At 40.5% G+C, this 23,479-nt stretch overlaps 3 protein-coding genes across 4 annotated transcripts; 2 read left to right on the forward strand and 1 right to left on the reverse strand.

The window, feature by feature from the left end:
- The first annotated feature begins 2,279 nt into the window (after positions 1 to 2,279).
- On the forward strand, positions 2,280 to 7,120 carry LOC140936337 (uncharacterized). 2 transcript variants are annotated; one of them, XM_073385802.1, is made up of 5 exons: positions 2,280 to 2,939; positions 3,026 to 3,090; positions 4,139 to 4,225; positions 4,421 to 5,236; positions 5,404 to 5,516. In XM_073385802.1, exons 1-4 carry the CDS (start codon positions 2,528 to 2,530, stop codon positions 5,111 to 5,113), a joined length of 1,257 nt encoding a protein of 418 aa, XP_073241903.1. In that variant the 5' UTR covers positions 2,280 to 2,527; the 3' UTR covers positions 5,114 to 5,236; positions 5,404 to 5,516. The 2 variants fall into 2 exon arrangements, with proteins under 2 accessions (XP_073241903.1, XP_073241912.1); XM_073385811.1 differs by lacking the exons at positions 2,280 to 2,939; positions 3,026 to 3,090; positions 4,139 to 4,225 and adding exons at positions 5,660 to 5,921; positions 6,308 to 7,120 and having other exon boundaries at positions 5,115 to 5,236; positions 5,404 to 5,461.
- A 3,634-nt stretch (positions 7,121 to 10,754) lies between these two features.
- LOC140926435 (uncharacterized) lies at positions 10,755 to 16,169 on the reverse strand. The gene has a single exon (XM_073376179.1). The coding sequence runs from the start codon at positions 16,167 to 16,169 to the stop codon at positions 10,755 to 10,757; it is 5,415 nt and encodes a 1,804-aa protein (XP_073232280.1).
- Positions 16,170 to 19,983: 3,814 nt separating this feature from the next.
- LOC140926443 (uncharacterized) lies at positions 19,984 to 22,868 on the forward strand. Its single transcript, XM_073376185.1, has 3 exons — positions 19,984 to 20,481; positions 20,641 to 21,486; positions 21,711 to 22,868. Exons 1-3 carry the CDS (start codon positions 19,984 to 19,986, stop codon positions 22,866 to 22,868), a joined length of 2,502 nt encoding a protein of 833 aa, XP_073232286.1.
- Positions 22,869 to 23,479: the final 611 nt, after the last annotated feature.

Raw genomic sequence — 23,479 nt, forward strand, 5'->3', positions numbered from 1 at the left:
CGGCAAAAGGTCGGATGCACATAATTACAGCACGAGGCATAAAGATCAGTTACAATTTTGTTTGTAAATTATCTCAGAATAGCCCCCCTCGCGAGAGATAATAAAGTTATTGTATTGTAAAATCGACTAACCTCAATTAAGCTGTGTTTTTCTCTTTTGTGTGTGATTCCTGAGCCTGTTTGTTCTTTTATATATAGCATATGGAAAACAGACTGGTTTCAACAAAACCCATACAATAGCCCTTGAAAGACGCCGAAATTCACAACACCGTGAGCTTACTCGATTTGCATTAAATTTCCTTCATATTCGCGGCCTACAGAAATAATCGTTTCCTTTATACAAATCCTTATATTTTGAAGGTTATACTGGCAACATTAAAGTAAACTTTCGACCTTAGGCCACCTGTGCTATAAAAAGTCAAAACCACATGTTTTGGCTAGGCACAAACCCATAAAACGTCTAACGAGAAAGTGACCAGGAAAACTGAAATGGTCATATGATTGTGTTATTTATCCTCTCACTGAATGAAATTGTTGTTTTCCAGTTTTTTTTCCTTCACTTGTTAGGCCCTGTTTCAACCCTTCGGACAAATATTTGAACGGACAAAAACTGCACGAATTCGACTTTCGTTTACTCGGGACCAGCGGAACCGTGCAAGTTACTGAACGGTAAACAAAACTGCAACCCGTAACAGAATTTGCACGGGTAAGAAATTCGTTCGTTAAAACGTTTGCCCGAACCTATTTCAACGGTGTCGTTATTACAACGGCCGCTACTTATGCTTTGATTTTAATTTCAGTCCCATACGACGCTATCAACACACTGCAAACTGCTTTTGGGGAATTGGGAACACAAGCAACGGGCGCTATGAATGGTCTAACTGAGCTAAAGGGACAGTGGAATGAGATCTCGTTCGGCGATAGAGCGGTTATGACGCAGACTCTACAGGCCACTGCCTCAAATATTCACAAGTTTGCAAATGCGGGAAGTGATCCAATTGGCGCAGTACAGGGAGCACTCAACATGGTGGCACAGTTTGCAGCTCTTGCCGGTCCCACTGGCCAAATTGCTGCCGTGGCCTTAAGTTTCGTCTGCGGGTATCTGAGTCTTTTTGGAGCAGGAGGACAGGAAAAGAAATCTATCGGGGAAATTGTACGTGAAGAAATACATGAGGCATTGGCACAATTCTATGACAGCGATCTTAGTAATAAGATTGAAGGCATTACCAGTACATTCCAAGTTTCCAAGGCATATTTGGATAAGTTGGCCCAGTCAGGCAAAAAGCTTACCGTTTCTCAGGCGGCGTCACTTGAGAGGAATGTGCCATTGTATCTTGGCCTCCCCTTCATGGGAAAATTGGCCAGTAAAAATAAGAGCGTCGATCTGAAAGCCATGCAGAGTGGTCTACAGACCATCTCTCCGATCCCCTTCATATTTGGCACACTTATGCACCTTAACTAACTGACTTAGGATGTGGAACAGTTTAGCCCAAAATTCTATTGTTTTGGAAAAATGCCAATCAAACGGTTTAACGGTTAAATGGACTAAAATTTCATGCAGAAATGACCTCTTGTTTGATCACCTCGTGCACGCAAAATAATCAACCAAATGAAATGATTTTTTTTCGAAGGATTGCTTGCACCCTAAACATAAGAAAAATGGTCACTTAACTATTCAATTCTGTTTCGTCTTAGTAAGAGAAAAACTTAAATAAATCAAGTAAAACTGGCACCAGTGAAGTATGGTCTCAAAAGCGACTCTTTAAAGAAATGCGGCGCTGTTTTAATGAAGTTTAAAGCCATCTTGAGTGAATCAAAGAAACATTCTTACCATATGTAGCAAAAAATGTTTGTAAAGTTACTATTTACTACTGTTATTTGCATTCCGAAAGTGATCATTATTTTAACGCTAATGCAAATGAGGCCAACTATAAAATCTTGATTTAGCTGATATTTATCAACTTTATCCGACGGGTGACAGAAAAAATACTTTTATTGACATTATTACATTAAAATAATCCCGTATCGCTTAAAACAAATTGTGTTTATGTAAAATTCGAGTTAGTTCACCTTGCGATACAATGTAATTTTGACCAAAACACACCTAAACTGAGATTATGGCAAAACTAACAAATGACTTGGATTTCTAAACACGAGCAGCTTACAGTTAAATCGAATAGGGCGATTTAGTGAATTTGTCTCTTACCTTCTTTTTTTCAATATAAAACGCTCATGTTGTCGTCATAACCTCTAGCAATGAAACAGCAAAACAGACGTGATCAAAATAAAGATAAACGACAGGCCGTATAAACTAACAGATTTGATCCGCGGAATCAACTTCAGTCTACACTTCTGCCTTTGTTTACCAAGTACCTGAATAAAAATGAGCATAAGTCTTCTTTTTGTCCTGAGTTGAAACGAAACTATAGATTTTGTTCTGAAGAGGAGATAGCAAAACGTTTGACCAGAACAACAGAAGGAAATGATTGCGTGACGTTGGACGTGTGGTGACTGCAGGTGCAGATCACATGATATCAGATTTCACACTTTCGATCCTGATGGCTGAGTGTTCTTTTAAGTGTTATTCTAGTAAAGAATGCGGTGTGTCCAGACGATACTCTGCACAAACAGCCATTGCGCCATTAAAAACGTGTACAAAAGACGTTTTACCTCACCTGAGAGGTTGCTACAAAACAACGGCTAAAGGAGTAGATTTTGAGTGCAGACTCTGCCTCTACCGAGCAGGACTCTTCCAGGAAGACGGAGATTGTTTAACTATTTGTCCCTTACACAGAGATGAGTTCGGATTAGGCTGGCGACCAAGCAAAGCATGCAAATATCCACTGCATGACAGCAAACAAAAACCGACCAGAGGAATTACTAAACGTTTATCGGAAGAAATATATCAGAAATGGAATGTGTTGTGTCAAATCGGACAAGGTTAGCTCATATTTAGTTTATTTGACATTGTTTAATTTAAAGACTAAGTTCGTAAAAAATCTCACTTCCTTCTTCGGATCTTTTAGGTATTTGCATGAAATGTTTGGACATGCACTCGAAGTTTGAACCATCTACGAGTTCGACATGTCAGGTAAGTACACATTACGTCATGATAAACCTTACGACAACTTGATCGTGGTTTTACGTAGATTCACATAAACTATTACGGCAGTAAAGCATAGTTAATTGAGAAGAATGGTTATGAAACCCGTCAGACTCCTTTGTTATATGTTTTTTGTGGACCTGAAAGTGCACAACGTTCAAAAGAATTCCTATCATTTTGATCGTATTGACCAATAAAAACGTTGCATTAATTTATTCTGTAACAATTTGCCAACAGAAAACAAAGGATTGTGCACTTTCAGGGTGCTTCCAACATAAACTGCAGCACTGTTGTTTTTATCATTGATGTTTGCCGCTTTTCATAACCAGTCTCCTCTAATAACTATGAGTAAAGTCAGTAGCAAAAAATGGTTTATTAGTTGGATTAAAAAGGGTTTCTATTAGAGAGCCACGCAGCTGTATCAGCTTTGGCCGCTTAGAATGTAAGTCTCTTTCTTGTTCCACCACGCCCTTTTGCTTAACGACGCGGGGGACAATGAAAACTCGTTTATGTAATTTTCCCGGTTGTCCCGCCAAGTCAACTTAAGCGAACGTTGTTAAGGAAAAAAAACAACAGACAAACCAAAAATAAGAAACAAGACACGAGCCAAAAAGAGCTTATACATCAGGGTGATTGTCTCCTCTTGACGGAATCGACCCCACTAGCCGCGTAACCCTTCCTGCTTAGTCAAATTTTTGATTCTCATTTAAAGGGTTGGCCAAGTTTTGTAAGGAAACCAAGGAAGAGTTGGCTCGCCCATGGTAGCTCGGCGTTTAAAACTTCTACGCAAGGAACGTTTTCACCATATAAACAGGGAACGTAGGTAAATTTATAACATAGGCAACAATCAATTTAATTGAATTGAAATTCGAGAAACTATAAGAAAAGAGTGCTCCTTGAACAAGATAAAATTTAGCTATAAAATAAACACTTATAAATCAATGTAAAGGGCTTGGCATATAAAAAGTGTAAGGGGCAAAAACAGAAGAAAGCTGACACTTTTTCTTTTTCTCTATACAAAACGAAATTGGTCAAGAATATAAGAAAGCCAGAAAGTGAAGTGTTTGAGGATGACATCGCTGAGGAACTTGAAACCAGTTTGTCTAGACCAAGACGTGTGCAGGTGGGTAGTGTCAGGTGGATGTACCATACTCTGTTATTTTAATACAGAAAGCCCAAACAAGTGATGATGATCAAGTGATGCGCTCCCTGCATATGGAATTGACTTGTTCATGAAAAATCTAAACCGAAATTCATCGTTTGTGTTGGGGACACCTGCGCGTCACGACAAAGGGCTAAATTTTATTTCTTTTTTAAGGTTCAACCAGGAGAATACTATAGACTGGAGAGTCACCTTGATGATATCATGACTCCAATTCCTGCATTGATGCGATCGCTATGTCTAGATGAGGAAGAGGAAGAAGAATACCTTCCAACACCTACACCAAATCGCGGGCTGGAAGTTCTAAATCAGCATATTGAAAGATTAAGCGGTGGAAGAATTAGTCCGGTGCGCTTTCAACTCACCCAGCCAATTCAAGATGTGGCCAGAAGCACACGCTCCTACATAAGACGCAAGTCAAAAGAATTAGTAGGAACAACACTAGAATGTATTGCACCAGGGCAGTCTAATGAACTTCTTGCATTGGTCGCAAATCCAACGCCAATAGAACCTGAACCAGTAAACAACATTATGGCGACCCTGCTTTCACTTTATGAAGGCGCGACATCTTGGTATACAAAAATGACAATCTTGTCTATTTTTGCGCAGCACTACACTAAAACGCAACTGAAAGAACTGGTTCCAGGCCTCACAACCTGGCGAACTGATCAAGCAATAAAGCATGCTGTGGTTGTTGGTGCAGGCCATTCTGAAGTTAGAGAACCCGTGATGCGTTATCGTCTTGAAGGAGAGAAAGTCGACCACTTCCTGGATTTTATAAGTAGCCCTCACTACCTTCAGGATGTAGCCTATGGTACAAGGAAGATAAAAATGTCATCTGGAGAATGATTGGAGATACCTGACTTAGTGCGCACTGTTATTAGTTCCAGAATGGTCAAACTATATCAGTTGTATTGCAGTGAAGTTGGCTTTCAACCTCTTGGTAGATCGACCCTATTTTCTATCCTTAAGGTAAAGAAAAAATAACTAGAGTAGTCTGAACTATTAACTGTGATTTTGGTCAGAATTAACAAGAGTGTAAAATAGCGGCTGCAAGTACTCTAGACTCTTTGGTTGTGGGAAGCAGGATAAAAAGCCACGTTATGTAGTGATGTGTTACCAAATTTTTTCTTTCACAGATATGTGCAGCTTCCCAGAAAAAGTCCCTTGCCGGCCTTGATAACGTCACAAGCGAAGGTGCATCAGCATTTGATACATTGGAAAAGGTTGTAGAAACTATGACATCTCTAGGAACGCTTAACCTACCACCTGTATGTTAGTAACCAACCCCACCGTCTATTCTGCTTTTATGCCCTATTTAATTTTTGATCGCTTGTAGATGACTTTGCTAGGTGAGATTTAGAGTATAAGCCGATTTATTTGTACTTGCTGTAGGTTCATCTCTCCAGTGGGCTGATAACGTTAGACAAAGGGTACGAGCAGCTAAACGATACTTAAAAGCTGATTACAAACTTCACGTGTTGGAGGAGAGTCCCTGTGCTGATCACTGTATACGATTCGCCCTATCATCCGATGATGTCCAGTACAAAACGGCCTGTGACCATGAACACACTATGCAGTGTGATCGATGTTTAGATTGTGCTAACGTCGCTCACGACATCATTTCTGGACTAGAAAGTGGTGATATTTCGTTTAGGTAAAAAATACAGTTGCATACTATTAGACATATGCCAAATATTTATGACTTTCAGGAAAACGCGACCCGCACTTTTTGTTGCAAACATTAAGGTTGGCACCCTTGTCCCTAGCGTCTGTTACACGGGAAAAAAGAAACAACGACATCAAGAACAAACAAACAAAAAAGTAGAAGTTTGTCGCTTACAAGTGCCTTAACCTTTGTCTAAGGCTTTCTTCATTGTACGATATATTGTTAACAGCCAATGCACAAGAGAAGTGAAAAAGCGCGAACAATTAGTATTCATTCCCTTTCCATTCTTCCGTGTACTCATCTCGCTTGGTGAAATCTCCAAAAGAGCATTTTCTGTAATGTTGTCATTATTTCAAAATCAATTTTTTTTTCAGTTACCAGGAACAGAAAGAAGAGCTCAAATATGACATCGAGAAAGCCACTGAAAGAATTATGGACTGGAAATCGCACATAGTGAGAGCTACCAACCAAGAAAAAGCCAAAATAAACATTCTTGATAATCTTACTGAGCGGCAGGTGCTAGTGGTGATGGATTGGGCCATGAAATGGCTCCCAAGAAGCTACAGAGAAACCCAGGCAGAATGGTTTGGGAAAAAAGGAGTCAGTTGGCATGTGTCGGCCTGCATAACAAGACCTGATAACGAGGAAGCGGAGTTTGACGTAAACAAATTTGCTTTCTGATTCTAATTATCTTTAAACTTCAAAGCACGTCGCTTGAATTGATTTGTCAGAAAAAAATCAGTTTCATTCCTTACGAACAAGCCATAAACGCACGTGTAATGCATTTTTTTTTCGTGCTAGCTGCTCTATAGAGGCATAGTTTTTGCGGAAGATGAAGTGAAAGATATATATTTTTTGCCCCAGTCAGTTGGAGTGCATGTAAAATAAACAGACATGTGCTCCGTATGTGGACGGAAACGCAGATCTAGTGAAGTGTTGTAAGTGAGACGACGGGAATCAATGGCAGATCTAGGGGGAGGCTGGGTCCCTGGGGGACTCGGGCAACCACCTTCTTCTTAGGTCAAACTGAGGCCGCAAGGCCGACATGATATATATGTTCTGGATAAGCAGAGACTCTCTGCTAAGTTGAAGGTGTGAATCCGCTAGTGAAAATACAGGTCCACTCAGGTTTAAGTTTGAACCGTGGGCGCATGTTTCCCCCACCCAGGATTATAAATATACCGCTGGTTACATGTAACTTTTCATGGATTAGCACCCCGTTTAGAGGAGAGAGACAGAGAATTTACGTCATTTCACTCGGAAATTTGACAAGATCGGGGTTCCTGGGTCTTCTGGTTTTTTTTTTTTTCTGAGTTGTCGTTACTCGAGGTGAGTCGGGAGAGCAATGAAGGCGTTTGTAATCGATAGGCTACAGTTAGCGTTACATTAAAAATGTTTAATGCTCAGTTTGTTGCAATCTTTTTGTATTTTTTTCTTTCCAAATGTTCGGACTTTTGTTCACATTCTTGATAAAGGCAACCAAGATTGGTTTGCAGTCTTATCAATTCTGGAAGACCTTGTTCAGCAGCTTCAGCGGTTGTCCCCACTTCTGAAAGAACTATTTTTACGAAATGACAACGCTGGCTGCTACCACAACGCTGCGTTACTTATCAGTGCGCCAACCATTACAAGAACATGGGGGTTGGCGCTTAAGAATTACAGCTTTAGTGAGGCGAACAGCGGGAAAGATGTCTGCGACAGAAAGATCGCACCCCTCAAAGCACACATCGGAAGATATCTTAATGAAGGTGATAAATAGTTTCAGGGCTATTAAAAATTAATAAGAGGCTGTAAAAATAGTAAAGTTATTTGCATTTCCGAAGACCACAAAAAGTCCGACGAGCAACAAAAAACGTATTGCGTTTTAATTGGCCCGCCAACGGTTCACAGCACCCTTCTTTTCACAGTTTTTACCGATAATTCTGTCTTGTTTTAGGTCACGATGTTATAACAGCGCGTCAATTAAAGGAAGCTATTGACTCCTATGGGGGAATAAAGGGCTGTCGAGCATCAGTGATTGAATTAAACACAAGAAAACAAACAACTAACGCGCCCAAGTTAAGTGGTATTAGCCAGTTAAACAACTTCGAATATACTGAAGATGGTGGAATGACTGTCTCGAAGGCGTTTAAAGTTGGAGAAGTAGGAAAATTTCCAAACAAGAGCTTTCTAAGGTGGGCCAGCCACAGAGTGAGACAGGGGTGAAAGTAATATTGCCTTTTTGTGATCCAGTTAACGCTACCGGGTTGTTAACGAAAGCTTCGACGCGGCCGCCTGGTGACCAAACCAAACAGACCGTCGTTTCTCCTACAAATGACGAGGGCCTTCCTTGGTTCACTTGCCCCGAACAGGGCTGTATCAACACGTTCAGAAAAAATCAAACCCTTCAGAGACACTTGGACTTTGGCCGCCATGAGATTAAACTCCACGAAGAGTCACAATATGACCAGATCAGACACAAATGGGCTGAGCATTGCCTAAGTTTGAAACCACAAAATCCCTCCTGTGCCTTAACGGCCAGTTCGTCCTTTGGAGTAACGGAAAAAAATGTTTTGTGTATGGGGTGGGCGCAGACTAAATCAAAGCGAAGAAGCAGGTTTTCTGTTAAAGTTAAGAACTCTCTGCTCGAGCAGTTCATGATTGGTGAAGAAACTGGTCGGAAAGTCACCCCTGCCGAAGCTTCAGCACGAATGCGCACAGTACGTACCGAGGAGGGAGCTCGGATATTTGGAAAGACGAGTGGCTCACTCCCCAACAAGTTAATAGCTATTTTTCGAGGTTGGCTGCAATGAAAAAAATGGATAAGCAACCAGCAGCATTGGTTAGTCTCGAAGAAGAAGATGCTGAGGCAATAGTCGAGCGTTCAGAAAGATACCACCTGCGCAGAAGGGTTCTCAACCAGCTAACGCTCTAACTTCAGTCTACCAGTAACTGTTTGCATCTTACTACTTCTGTATTGTTAGAAAAATTAAATCAGACTTAAGCTTGTAAATAGGCGAATATTTGCTTTTGAAAGAGCGTAGGTTCATGTAGAAATTTCCCTCCAAAAAAAGAGAGAGAAGAGAAGAGTGCACAACCCTTGAACCATTTTCACCGCAGGTTAATTGTTAATTGCGCTAAGACTTAAAAACTTTTCACAGAACTTGTGATAGCTTGACCTTGACAGCTCCCGTTATGAGATATGAAAGGACTGACTAATAGTTGCTGTCCACAGGTGTTGAGAGTGGTATTCATGTGCATCGATAGCAATGAATCGCAATATATCTTATCTCTACTCTCCCAACCCTAGATTAGCACAATACATAGAGTTGCGATATTATAATAATAATAACTTTAATTATACAGCGCTCATATAGCGCTCATATCCTGAGCTCATGGTGCTGATTCTGATTCTGTTATTCATAACAGAATCAGGGACGTTATTGAGATGAACAATAGACGGGTAAATGTTTGACAAACACGAAAAATGTTGCATTAAAGATGGTGGTGTGAGATTTACGTAAGCGGAATAATACGTTCATATGGACTACAATAAAAATTACAGTTTTAATCAAGCAGGAATTTTTACTGGGTGGCGGTGTGTCAGAATGCCACGCTATCATTAGCTTGCGATCGTGATTGCTGATCTCAGATTAGGCTGCCATCACTGTCTGGGAACCCATTGTACCATGCAGGCAGGTTCTGGCCGAGGAGCGACTGGGCACAAGTAGAACAAAATGGCGGCAAGTGCAATACCTGGTTCCTTGACCTCTATAATTTTAATCTTTAGCCAAACTGGACATGAATGCAAGCCTTAAAGAACTGTGCGTGGATATACAATTGAAAAGGAAGACCGAACTATTGGAGAAAAGTTCAAACTTTACGATTTTAGGTAATCAGACTTACGAGTCTGGCTTGACTCCTCCGTCGATCAACGTCGGCAGGTATCTTTCACTTCAGTTTCCAAACTGCAGGACTTCGAACAGAGACAGTATGTAGGTGTCATTTATATATGAAGTTAATTTAGTAGTCAATAATTTTGTATGACGTCCCTAGATCTGTCTTTTTCCTTTACAAACCTTTATTTTTTTTCTATACTTGAAATGAAACCTGTTGTCTTCCGGTGTTATTCCCAACGCACACATAGCGAGCTTTTGACCGTAAAAATTGTATGTGGCATTTAACTTTACACAGTTTTCTTCGCATCTTCGCTTTGTATAATGGAAATAAAAAAAGATAAGTGTTATTTCAACTTTATAAACAACGCCGCAACTTCAATATTCAACGATAATTTTAGCACAAAATCCTTACTGTCACACGTAGTCCAAAAAGGCTAATTTTAAAATTATGTCTACTACTAAAATACAAAACGCCTGAACTTAATTATACAATTACGGGAATAACAAATTATTACTATATCTAACATGATGATTTGATCGGGAAATGGGCAATACATTAGTAGAAACTTTGGTGTGAAATTGGGTAAAAAATTTAATCCTTTTTGAATAATACCTGTCGTGGATCTTTTCGATCGCAATATCTTCTACAAGTTATGGAATTTTGCAACAATATTTGTTCCCGAAACCAAAAAATATCCACCAAAACCAAAGAAGGTACAATTCTGGACTGTATTAGTTTCCAAGTAAGTTTTACAATCGTATACAGGAGACCATCCAAAATTGTACGAGCGAACAAAACTAAAGACAAAACCATGTGCTCACATCCGGGTTTTTAAACTTAATCATTTCATTTAAGCGTCACTAAAATGTCTCATTTGAAAATTGAATAAACAGTGTCACGTCCATTTCCGGCTGTAACATCCTCCCCCCGTGTTCGGCTACATCAGTTGGGCGAACACTCTTCCAAAAGGGCTAATTTCGCTACAGGGCGTCTTAATAGACCAAACTTTGTCTTCACTTCAGCTGATCTTACAACATTGTCAGATCCAGGGAAAACGGTCACAATCCTGCCAAGAGGCCAGCACCCTCTTGGAGTTCCATAGTCAACTATAAGCACGAGGTCACCAACCTTCAGGTTAGGTGCAGCTTGGAACCATTTCTTGCGGGCAGTTAAACCAGGTAAATACTCATGCAACCATCTTTTCCAAATGTCGGTGGTGATGACTTGTCCTTGTCGCCAGCGCTTTTGGCTTGATATCTCCTTGTCAGCGAAGATTCCAGGTGGCAAGTTGGGGGTTGCTCTGCCAATGAGGAAGTGGTTTGGGGTTAACGCTTCAAGATCATCTGCATCTGAACTCACTTCAGTCAATGGACGACTGTTGACTAGGGATTCAACTTCAGTAATTGCAGTTAACAACACCTCATCCGTCAGGACTTGATTCTGCAGAACAACATTAAGGGCTTTCTTGCAGGACCTCACCAAACGTTCCCATACTCCCCCCACGTGGGGTGCTGCTGGAGGGTTGAATACCCATTGAATTCGTTCTTTACTCAGCGCGCCTGCAATTTTGTCCTGATTCAACCCATTAAGACACTCTTGTATTTCGCGATTCGCCCCAACAAAGTTCGTACCATTGTCAGAGTACATAACAGTCGGTTTACCTCTCCTTGCAATAAACCGTCGGAGAGACATAATGAGAGAATCAGTAGATAAGGAGTGGGCGACTTCGAGATGTACTCCTCTAGTTACAAGACAGGTAAAAAGGCAGCCATATCTTTTTTCTTGCTCCCTCAGGTGCTTCACTTTCAGAGGTCCAAAGAAATCTACTCCAACCTTTGAGAATGCGGGTGCGACCTGCAGGCGGTCGGCGGGTAGTCCCGCCATTAAAGGTGGTTCTGGCTTTGCTCTTCTCCTTCTGCAGTATGAACATCGGTGTAGAATCTTCCTTACAGCTGTACGGCAACGTAGAATCCAATACTGTCGTCTCAGTACGTTCCGGACATGTTCAACACCTTCATGCCTTAGTTTCTCATGACAGGCCATAACGATGAGGCGACTCAGCTCATTATCAGGTGATAACACAATGGGGTGTCGACTTGAGAATGGAATATCTGCCCTTTCGATCCGTCCACGAACACGAACAATTTCGTCTCCATCGAGGAAGGGAGAAAGAGAGGCCAGTCTACTCTTGGGAGAGACCTGCTGGTTTCTCTTGAGGGTTGCAATCTCTTGAGGGAAACTTTTCACTTGGGCGGTGCCAATCCAGAACTTTTGAGCACGCTCCAACTCCTCCACTAACAATGGACCACTTTGACGGTCAGTCCTTCGACATCTGCAGTTGTAAACAAATCGGAAAGAGTAAGCAGTTACTCTAAGAAGTCGTGTTAGGGATGAATACTTGGTTAACGAAATGAACTCTTCTTTTGAAGTTTGAGCTTGCGATGCACTGTACGCTGAAGTCTCTTGTTTCTGCTGGCTGGAGGATTCAAGCTTTGAATTTCCCTTAGGCCACTTTTCTTCAGAAAGGGTTAAAAATACAGGACCATTCAACCATCTACTCTCTGATGTGATAACTGTGACTGGAAGTCCTCTGCTACCATCGTCTGCTGGGTTAAGAACACCAGGGCAATGATTCCATTGGCTTGGTTCAGTTGTGTCCAGAATCTCCCCAACTCGGTTCGCAATGAAAGCGGGGTGTCGCTTGGATTCACCACGAATCCACTGAAACACAGTGCTACTATCAGTCCACAGGTAGGTAGAGTCTATCCTGTAATCATGTTCCTTGATTACCACAGTAGATAACCTCGCACTTAAAACTGCAGCTTGCAGCTCTAGTCTAGGGATGCTCAAAGGTTTCTTGGGAGCTACACGCGTCTTAGCTGTTACAAAGGCACACTTGACAGAACCATTGGCACAACTGAATCTGAAATAGGCTACAGAACAGAATGCTTGTTCACTTGCATCACCAAACACATGAAGCTGGATAACGGTGGGACTGTCTGAAACATGACGGTAAAATCGAGGGACCAAGAATTCTGATAGACTATCCAGCTCTTCCTGCCATTTGGACCACTCTAAGAGGAACTCTGATGGAGGGGTTTCATCCCAGCCAATACCAAATTGCCACACTTGTTGAAGGAGGAGCTTCGCTCTCACCAGGAATGGAGCCAGGAGACCAATTGGGTCGAACGATGACGCTATCAAACTCAGAATCTTACGTCGCGTGTCTGCCATATCTCTTTTCACCACTTTATAAACAAAACAGTCCAATCTTGTGTCCCAAATGACACCAAGAGCACGTTCCACAGGCATAACAATTTCTTCCTCTACCACCTTGATGGAGGGAGCTCTTTCTGATTCTGGTATACGTTCTATCACCTCTTTTACGTTCGAAACCCACTTGGTCAAGTTAAACCCAGCACGCTTTAGCATCACAACAAGTTGCTGTTGCAGTTCAAGTGCGTCACTTGCCGTCTTTACAGACTTAAAGAAATCATCAATATAAAAATTGCGCTTAACAGCACGAGCAGCAATAGGGTACTGCAGTCCATTGTCCTCTGCCGTCCTTAAAAGAGCATAATTAGAACACGTTGGTGCACACTTAGCCCCAAAGATATGTCGCAGATACTGATAGACTTCAATTTCAGACTCCGCTGATTGGCGCCACAGAAAACGGAGGGCAGCTTGATCCTCTGGTGGGACAGCAACTTGGTTAAAAATTGCCTCTATGTCTCCAGACAGGGCAACTTTTTCTTCTCTGAATCGCATGAAGATTCCAACAACATTGTTCAACAAGTCAGGTCCACTTACAAGGTGACTGTTCAATGAAGACCCTTGATACTTAGCTGCTGCATCACATACACGTCTGACCTTTCCAGGTCTATTAGGGTTAAGTACGGGATGGTGAGGAAGGTACCACGTACGCTTTGCTTGGTCAGCAGTTTCCTCTTTGGTGAGTCTCTTGATATACCCCTTTTCTAGGTCTGTGTCAATGGTTTTCTTGTAGGCTTCGCCCAACTCAGGATCACGTTGAAGTCTCTTCTCTAGAAGACCAAGTCGGTGAATAGCCACAACACGATTGTCAGGAAGTTGGATGTTTTCGTCCTTCCAAAGCAGCGGAACCTCGTAACGACCTTCTACCTCCTGCGTCCGCTCACTCAGGAACTTCAACACCTTTTCATCTTCGACAGAACGCTGCACATCACAGTCATATCGACATCCAAAGTTCTCGGTCCGCCACCAAGTTTTAACTGTTTCATGAAGCACTTCATCAGGGGTTGCCATATGAATCTTGTAAACAGTTTCACCGTCTTCAATATAACCAGGTAGACGACCAGTAACAGTCCACCCCAATTTAGTGCGAACACCAACAGGAGAACCTTTCGGTCCACATCGAGCCTCTAGAGGCACAATAAGTTCTGGGACATCACTTCCAAGGAGTAACGCGACTCGAGCTACAGAAACTTCAGTCAACTCTAAGTCTGCAAGGTGTGGCCATTTCTCTTGTAATTCTCTGAAATTCACCCTTCTTTCCGGCACGTTCAGGCGATCAACCTCTAGAACTCTGTGCACATCAAACCTTGTACCAAAGTCATTCAACTGAGTAACTTGAACATCAACACGCTTAGTCAGCAGCCTTGATGATTTCTGAATTCCATTCAGCAGAACACTTTCCACTGGACCCTCAAGGCCAAAATTTTGGGCAACATCTGTTGCCAGCAGACTGCAAGTACTTCCAGTGTCTAACATTGCATATGTGCTGAAGTATCCCTTTGGCCCATACAGGGTAACAGGCACAACTTGTAATAAAACAGAGTCACTACTACTCTTATGAGATGCACTAGAATGCTCGGTGGATGGGGTAACTGCTTCTGTTGCTGCTTGGTTAGTTGATGCAGCTGTTTCATTGTTCCCACCGGGTGTTACATTTCTTGATGAGTGCAGTAATGCATTGTGACTTCGAGTACACCCATTCACTCCACACGGTTTCAAGTTCCTACAAGTGGTAAGCCAATGACCAGATCCGAGGCAGCAAAAACACAGGTTATGTTTTTGAACTTCACTGAGGCGTTCTTCTACACTTAAGGCTTTAAACTTAGGGCAAGCTGACAGGTTATGCTGCTGTCCATCTCCCATTAAACAAGGTTTTGCTTGCTTGTTACGTGATGAGAGGTTACCAAAGAAGGTATTGTGCTTTTCACCAGCACCTCCATAGCGGCCTCTGAATGGGAACTTGAAGCAGTCATCATAAATATCCGCCTGGCCCTTTAGCCAGCTACAAAAGTCCTCCAGGTTTGGTTGATGTAAATTGCTTGTTCTCACATGGTCCTTCCACTTCACTTGGAGATCTGGGGATAGTTTATCCACTGCAATAGAGACATTAGCTTCGGCTGCTAGGTCATTTATGTATCCAAACCTTTTAAAGATCCAGACAGTAGTTGACACAACATCTGATAAGTTCCTCACTTCATGCGGTCTGTCATTCTGTGTTCGTGATGTCTTTCTCAATCTGTCAAGTGTAACTTTTACAACAAGCGAGGGTTTTCCAAATCTAGCTTCCAATTCTTTCAATGCTTCATAGTAAGAATCCCCACTGTAACCATGCCCTTCAATTGCAGACTTCGCTCTACCAACCACAGAGTTCTGAAGGTGTTGCATCTTTTCATTCAAAGACAAATCAGCATCATGAACAATTGATTTAAACATCGATGACCAATCAGGCCATTGCAAGGGGTCACCATCAAATTTCTTGAGCTGTAGTTTAGGAAGACTTGAACAGCTATAAGTAACATGTTTCCTCTCAGGACTTGATGCAATATCAGTTTGTGCTGTTTTTGGTAAACATTGAACCCAGGATTGGTAAACTGGCGTTGATGTTTTGGACTGTGCCGAGCTTTTGGGAACCATGAATGAAACGCTTGGTCTTGGTTTCATAGACATTGGTGATGATGTAACCTGAGTTGCATGTACATTGTACACAGCTCCAGACTGTGGTTGGGACGATGAGGATAATGGCGTAACATGACTTGTTTGTACACTTTGCGTAAATCCAGACAGTGGGATTAACTCTAGCGAATCATCATCAAAATCCCGGAGACGATTAGTTAAAGACTCAGGGTCATTGTAATGATTAAAGTTTCGTACCTTCTCAAGGTTTTCGGCTTCTGCCGCAAGGCGTGCGGCCTCGTCCTTTGCTTCTTGGGTTTTTCTCCCTTCTTTTGCTTCGAATTCAATTCTTTCAGCCTCGTTACGTGCTTGTTCGATCTTGTGTTTTATCTCCAGCTGTTTCGCAAACTCTTTCTTTCGTCGTTCTTCTTCCATTTCTAGCTGTTTTGCCTTTATTTCTGCCGACGCCATTTTGGCGCGAATTTCGGCTACGTGAGAATCTGCTGAGGATTTACTCAGTTTCAGTGAGCTTCACGCGCTATAACTCTCCTCTTTCCTTTCTTCCAGATGTGCTTCAGCTTCTAATTTCGCTTCCTGAACTCTATCCAGTTCTTCTTCATACCAGTTAAGGGCATTTTCATGTTCCTGTTCCGGGAGCATAGCCAACAGTTGATTGTTTAAAACTTGGGCTCCATTGAGCGACTCTTCCAGAATATTTACATAACCACGAATAATAGATTTCCTGCCATATTGCTCAATCGTACCCTGTAATTTCTTTAAGGTATTCGTAATTCTTCGTTTTACCACAGCTCTTTTTGTTTTCACAGTTGCAATTGTTGATCGTTCGGCCGATTCCAGTTCACCATTATCGTTATCATCAGCCATGATTCGCTCGCTTCATTCGCTTGGTTCGCTTTATCCGGCTAGTCAAGGACCAGAAAATTGTTCCCGAAACCAAAAAATATCCACCAAAACCAAAGTAGGTACAATTCTGGACTGTATTAGTTTCCAAGTAAGTTTTACAATCGTATACAGGAGACCATCCAAAATTGTACGAGCGAACAAAACTAAAGACAAAACCATGTGCTCACATCCGGGTTTTTAAACTTAATCATTTCATTTAAGCGTCACTAAAATGTCTCATTTGAAAATTGAATAAACAGTGTCACGTCCATTTCCGGCTGTAACAATATTGCACACATGGTTTTATCACCTCAATATGTAAACCTACCTAGAATATAAACAAAATCCGTTATGTTCACTGTAGACGGATTTTTTTATAATGCATGGTTTTCACATGGACTCTCTCTTAAGTCTTAGTCGTATCTCAAAAAAAAAACATGCACCGATTAGAGACTGACACACTACGATCACGAGTTGTTTGTTGATTTCTTTACTCTCAAGAAGCATTTTTAATAGTTTAATCTGACTGGATTTCCTCAGCAATTGATCTTGTTGTTCCCATAATCTAATTCCCTCGAAAAAGACAGATTTAAACCAAGAAAACTCACCCTTTACTTTGCCATTCCGCTCACTTCTTTCAGCTCGCTGCCGTCAGCTGTGGTTGTGATTTTGGTTGTGCTTAATAGTTGTGCACAGGTCGTGTTCTGCGCATGTGTTGCCCGCACAAGGTTTCCACCTCAACCACAGGCCAACCATCCGGATCTAAATGAAGGTAAACGTAGGATCGGATACTTTCTGAACGATTAGAAAAAGGGATTTTCAGAAATTCTAGAAAATTTTCTGACTGTTTCCGGCTTCCGGGCATATAGCCACAGCGTTTCTTTTTTAATTAGTTACAATTTCTTTGACCGCTTTCAAAGCGCGGGACTAAATAACCATTTATAAAGGTTTCAGTTTCATTAGATTTCTCCGAAATGCCTGAATGGGAATAACTACATAATTTTTTAGTCCTTGTATGGATGTAAATCCCTGTTAAGTTTTTTCACGCTGGGCCCACAGTAAATCTTCACATGGCCTCGCTGCGACGGAAATCCTCACTGAAGGATATCAAAATTATATTCTTCTTTGAGCAAAAAGTTTATCCCCACCAGTAAAGAATATGATTAAACTTCTGTCTTCACAAAGTTCGCTTTCCTAAACTGAACCATGATATCCTTCATGACTACTGAGGCCAGGGTGAAATAACTCCGTGTAGACAGTACGCATAGAAGCTCCGGAGATCGGCCCGCCCTATCCCTATTTAGTCCATACAAGCCAGGGTGATAAACCTTTATCCACCCTGATCCATCACTTATAATAATAGGCCATTTCCGTGTTCCAAAAATTCGCACGTTCAAAACCAAGGACCGGTCCACACTTATCCAGATATTTTTTAATCCACACCTTTCTCCACGTCCAAACTTATCTGTATTCAAACCGTTTTGGATTGCCTTTTTTATTTTTCTTAATTTTTTTAATACCAGGTAGTTTGCATAATATCTGACGTTCACATATTCGTGGCACTCATTTAAATTTTAAAAAGAAAAACGTTCACGAAAAGAAATTTTGAAGAAATTTCATCCTCGATGTTAATGTTTCCTTATAGTGTGTGATAGCTAACGCGTTTTCTATTCAACATATAAATTATAGCAGCCTGATTAAAGTTTAAGCGGCAGGTTATTGTTTTTATTCCCACAAAACCTGGGTAATTAAGAAGTTAAAAAGTGTTGTGAAGTATTTTGAAAGTTATTTTTAAGACGGATCTATCTTAACTTTTGAGTTTAGTTTTTGTTTCATTAAGTCTTGTTTTTGTCCACGTACTGTTTTCCTGTTTTGATCTTTTGTTTTTACTTTTACTTGAAGTTATGCTTAGCTCGCGAATTTACTTATTGCCATATTAGGAATGTTACAGGTGGTCGTGTTTGTGGTGTTAGAGCTGACCTTGGTTCTTTGGTATATTCCCTAACCATAGCAAACCGGTTGCAGTATTAGCGATAAGAAATACAATAGAAACTCTTCCGGTCAGCTAACCCAAACACGTCCAGCTTTGGCTATTAAAACCGCTACTATACTTGAACTAGAGGTTAGTAGAGAAGAGTAGGAGAAGTAGTGTAGTAGTAGAGTAAGCAGAAGTTGTAAGAAGATTAAGAAGAATAAAAGCAAGATGTAAATCAGATTCCTGGTACCTCGTCGTGTAGCGAGCGAGTTGCTCGAACACACCCCCACATATTTTGGTGGAGAACCCGTTATTTTGGAGGAGAACGCGTTATTTTGGTGAAGAGTCCGGAGTCTATTTTGGAGCAGAACTTTCTTATTTTGCTGAGCATGGTTTGATGAGAACTAGTGGAGAGTACAAGATCAGCCCCTAGAAATCTGTAAGTGCTAGAAACTTTACCATTGCAAGCAACTGAGAACTCTTTTCTAAGTTTAGTCATATGTAGAATAAGAGTCATATTTAAAACAAAATAATAATGCCAGAGTTTCGTTTTTAAGTAATGAATAAGCCTGTTGTTGAGTTTCCACTATTTTATGGCGACGAGAGAGAAGATGTTCGTGAGTTTCTTGGCAATTATAGACGCGCCGGTTTGTTAAATGGTTGGGATGAAGAAAAATTAGCGCTTGGTCTTCCCCTTTTTCTAAGAAAACACGCTAGCGTGTGGTTTAAAACTTTAACAGAGGCCGATGAAACTGAGTCGTTTCAAGTATTGTCACAAAAATTAATTTCTCATTTTGAATCAAAAGTAACTCTATGGCAGTTGAGGCAAAAATTAGAAGAACGTCGTCAGTTGTTAGGGGAGACTGTTGCCGATTATTATGACGATATTCTTTCATTCTGCTGTCGTCTAAATTTACCTAAAAGTGAATGGCTTTATTGTTTTGTACGTGGTTTAAGGCGTGAAATACGTGAACATGTTATTTTACAACAACCGCCTGATTTAGAGTCTGCATTGAACATTGCAAAACTAAAAGAGTTAGTAACTCTTAGCCGTAAATCGAATAATGGTCAAGAAGTCGTGAATTTTGAAGAATTACAGTCTAACCCCTCATCAGAAGAGGAAATAAAACAATCTGTCGGGGACAAATCTAATGTCTGGAATACAGATTTCCAAAGTAATGGAAATCGTCGTATTAATCGTAAATTTCGATCGGGCAAACTTAATCGTTTTCGTTATGGGGGCAGCGTTTTCAGAAAGAATCCTAAATTGGGCAGTTATGGAAGTTCAAAACCCAAATTTAGAGGCCTGTATCGGAGAAACAATATGCAGAATGCTTTTCACCAGGGAAAAATGGGCGCTCAGTTAAACTGGCTGGCGCCCCTATCGTGTGTGGTAGTGAACCCGTGATGGGGGCGCTTGAAAATTCTACAAGTAATAACCATTCTTCCGCCGGATCTAGTTCTGATAAATGTGCTTTCAGTAACTCTGGAAATTCGGCCGAGAATGTTACTAAAAAGAATGTTCAAGAGTTTAGCCATGGTGTGTCTAATCCCTGTGAGCCTATTGTTACGCCAAAGTTTGAAATGTTTAAACCTCAAGTTTCCGTCACATGTCAACATGAGTGTTCTGAAGATTGCCAACCTCAAGATGTCCCTAATGAAAATATTTTGTTTGGAGTTATTAAGTGTCTTTCTCAGGTCATAACAAAATTTGATGGTGTAATCGCCGGGTCATCGCCAAATGAAAACGAAAATGTTCACTCGCCAAATGTACCTATGTTTTCTCCTAAAAGTGAAGTCATTTATGAGAAGTCTTCAAGTGAAAATTTATCTCGAAAAGTCAGTATAAAAGAAATTAAAAAAGATGAAAAGTTGGCGCCTGAGTCTAAAAATGAAAATTTGGAAGTAAATATCGTTGGGGCTAAAAATAATAATATTTCTAGTGAGTGTCATGGCTCGTCTGTCGCAAGTAGCCCAGAGACAAAGGAAAATGTGACTGACGTGACTGACAGGGTTTCTTTGCCTGCCACATCCAGTAAAATTGATTCTATTCATCCTTTCTAGAGTGACAATTTTAATGTAAGTGTAACAATAAAGGGAAATAGTTATCGTGCACTCCGTGACACAGGAGCAGCGGTAACAGCAATTAGTTCTCAAGTTTGGGGCAAGTATCTTAGTCACAAAAATTGTTGTTTAGATTTCTCGTCGACCAGTTGTGTAACGACTATAAGTGGTTCTCCTCTTAACGTTCTTGGTAAAGTATGGCTCAATTTTGTTATTAAGTCTGACGTTTTTCCTTTTGAAGCCTATGTTATCAAAGATTTAACTCATGACGTTGTCTTGGGTAGAGATTTTCTTCAAAAATATTGTTCGAGAATTGATTTTATGGAGAACATCATTGAATTTTCACACCACGAGGATCCCCTCCCCTTTGCTCATAGTTTTGGTGATGATTTGGAAGCTGAAGTTTTTGATAACTGTATTTTTTCAGTGCATGGTGATAATTCATTTACTATTCCCGCTCAATCAGAAGTCGTTGTTATTGGTAGATTAAGTTCAATGCCGAAAGGTGTAAACACCAGTGCCAGTGAAATTTATGTATTGGTCACGCCTAAGTCTGATTTGCCTCCCCGTTACTCAGTTTTTGGAGCGTCAGAGCTCGTAAAGGTTTCTAATGATGCAACTATTCCTGTTAGGATGGTAAACCCCTCCGCACAACCAGTTAAGATTTTTCGTAGGACTAAATTGGCAGATTTTGAGTGTGTTGATAATGATTTAGCAACATTTGAGATTGGCAAAAATTCCCCTTCTTCGGATGCTCAACATAATTCTTCAGATGATCTGCAACAGCCAAAAGATTATTCAGAGTTTCCTGATTTGTTGAATAGTATTCTCAATGATGATGAGAAAGTGAAATTTAAGAATTTGTTTAATAAATATCGTAATGTTTTTGCTTTTCCTGGGGATCAGTTGGGTAGAACATCCCTTGTACAGTATGTCATTGATACCGGTGATGCTATGCCTATTAAGCAAAGGCCGTATAGAGTATCTCCTGATGTTAAGAAAGAGATTGTCCGCCAAGTAGACGAAATGCTTGAAAAAGGAATAATTCAAGAGTCTGTCTCTCCTTGGAGCTCTCTAAGAAGGATGGGTCATTTAGATTTTGTGTTGATTTCCGTAAAGTTAATAAAGTTACTAAAGTAGATAGCTTTCCAATGCCTTTAGTTGCTGATGCGCTAGATTCTTTAGCTGGTGCAAGCGTGTTTTCCGTGTGGGATCTAAAAAGTGGTTTTTGGCAAATACAAATGCAGAAGGAATCGCAACAAAAGACAGCCTTTTCTACGCACAATGGCCTTTATGAATTTCTGACAGTGCCGTTTGGATTAGTGAATTCAGGAGCCAGTTTTCAAAGACTTATGGGTCATATTTTGAGAGGCTTAGAATACCGTTTTGCTTTAATTTACATCGATGATATAATCGTTTTCTCTAAGTCTGTAGACGAGCATTTAGACCATTTGGAGGAAGTTTTTAGGAGATTGCGTGACGCCAATGTTAAGTTGAATCCAAAGAAATGCAGTTTCGTTAAGCAAAGAGTAGAGTATCTTGGTCACGTAGTTACGCCAGAAGGCATTAGTCCCAACCCAGATAAAGTAAGGGTGGTTCAGGAATACCCCACCCCCACAAATCTTATGGAACTGAGAAGTTTCTTAGGTCTTGCTAATTATTACAGACGTTTTGTAAGAGGTTTTACACATATTGCCAACCCTTTGAATGCTTTGACAAAGAAGAACGTTCCTTTTGTTTGGACTGTAGCTTGTGCTGAGGCTTTTGACAAGCTTAAGCGTGCCTTAGTTTCTGCACCCATTTTGGCGTATCCTAATTTTCGGGAACCATTTTTGCTATTTGTTGATGCTAGCTCCACTGGTATTGGTTTTGCCTTGGCACAAATTCAAAATGGAAAAGAAGTCGTCATTGCTTACAATGGTCGTGGTTTGAATCAGGCAGAGCAAAATTATAGTACCACAGAAAGAGAAGCTTTTGCATTAGTCGAGGGTATTAAGAAATTTCAGCCTTATTTACACAATCATAAGTTTACTGTTGTTACTGATCATAGTTCTCTTCGTTGGTTAATGAATGTTAAAGATGCTTTTGGTCGTCTTGCTAGAAGGGCCTTACTTTTGCAACAATATGACTTTAATATTGTTCATCGCCCTGGTAGAAACCATAGTAATGCTGATTGTTTGTCTAGACGTCCATATGATTCTTGTGAAATGAGTTCCCTTAAGAAATAATAATAATAACAATCTTTTAATAGGATGCTCCATCACAAGAGTGGTTTACATAGAGGTCCTAATTACGAGATGTATATTATATAATACAATTAAAATATAAAAAGGTTAAGCTAAAATCGATATATATGAAAAAAAAAAAAAAAAAAAAAAAAAAAATTCAAGCTAAAATCCAGTTACAGAAATAATTAAAACATACACACTACAAGTACTCAATTATAAAAAGCAGAAAAAAGACACTTCTTAAAAATTGGAAAACTTGCTGAGTTTCTTACAGTTCTCTCTAATTCATTAAAGTCTTTGAAACAGTGGTACCGCGAACGTTGTTTTCCCCAATTATATTTAATTTTGGGGAGCTTGATAGTATCGTTATTGCGCGTATTGTAGGAATGTATATCACTCTTTCTTACAATGTCCAAAGAATGATTAAGTTGGCCATTAATACACTTGTATGCATATATACATCGATGACATTTCCTACGTTCTTCAAGATTCAGCCATCTCAAGACAATCAATGCATCGGTGGATGAGGAGTGAGGTGATCTATCTAATATCAACTTAGCTGCTTTGTTTTGGAGAATTTGCAATTCCTTCATAAGTGAGACATTGTCCTT

The sequence above is a fragment of the Porites lutea genome, chromosome 1 (assembly GCF_958299795.1).
Source record: "Porites lutea chromosome 1, jaPorLute2.1, whole genome shotgun sequence".
In the NCBI taxonomy this organism is placed as follows: domain Eukaryota; kingdom Metazoa; phylum Cnidaria; class Anthozoa; order Scleractinia; family Poritidae; genus Porites; species Porites lutea.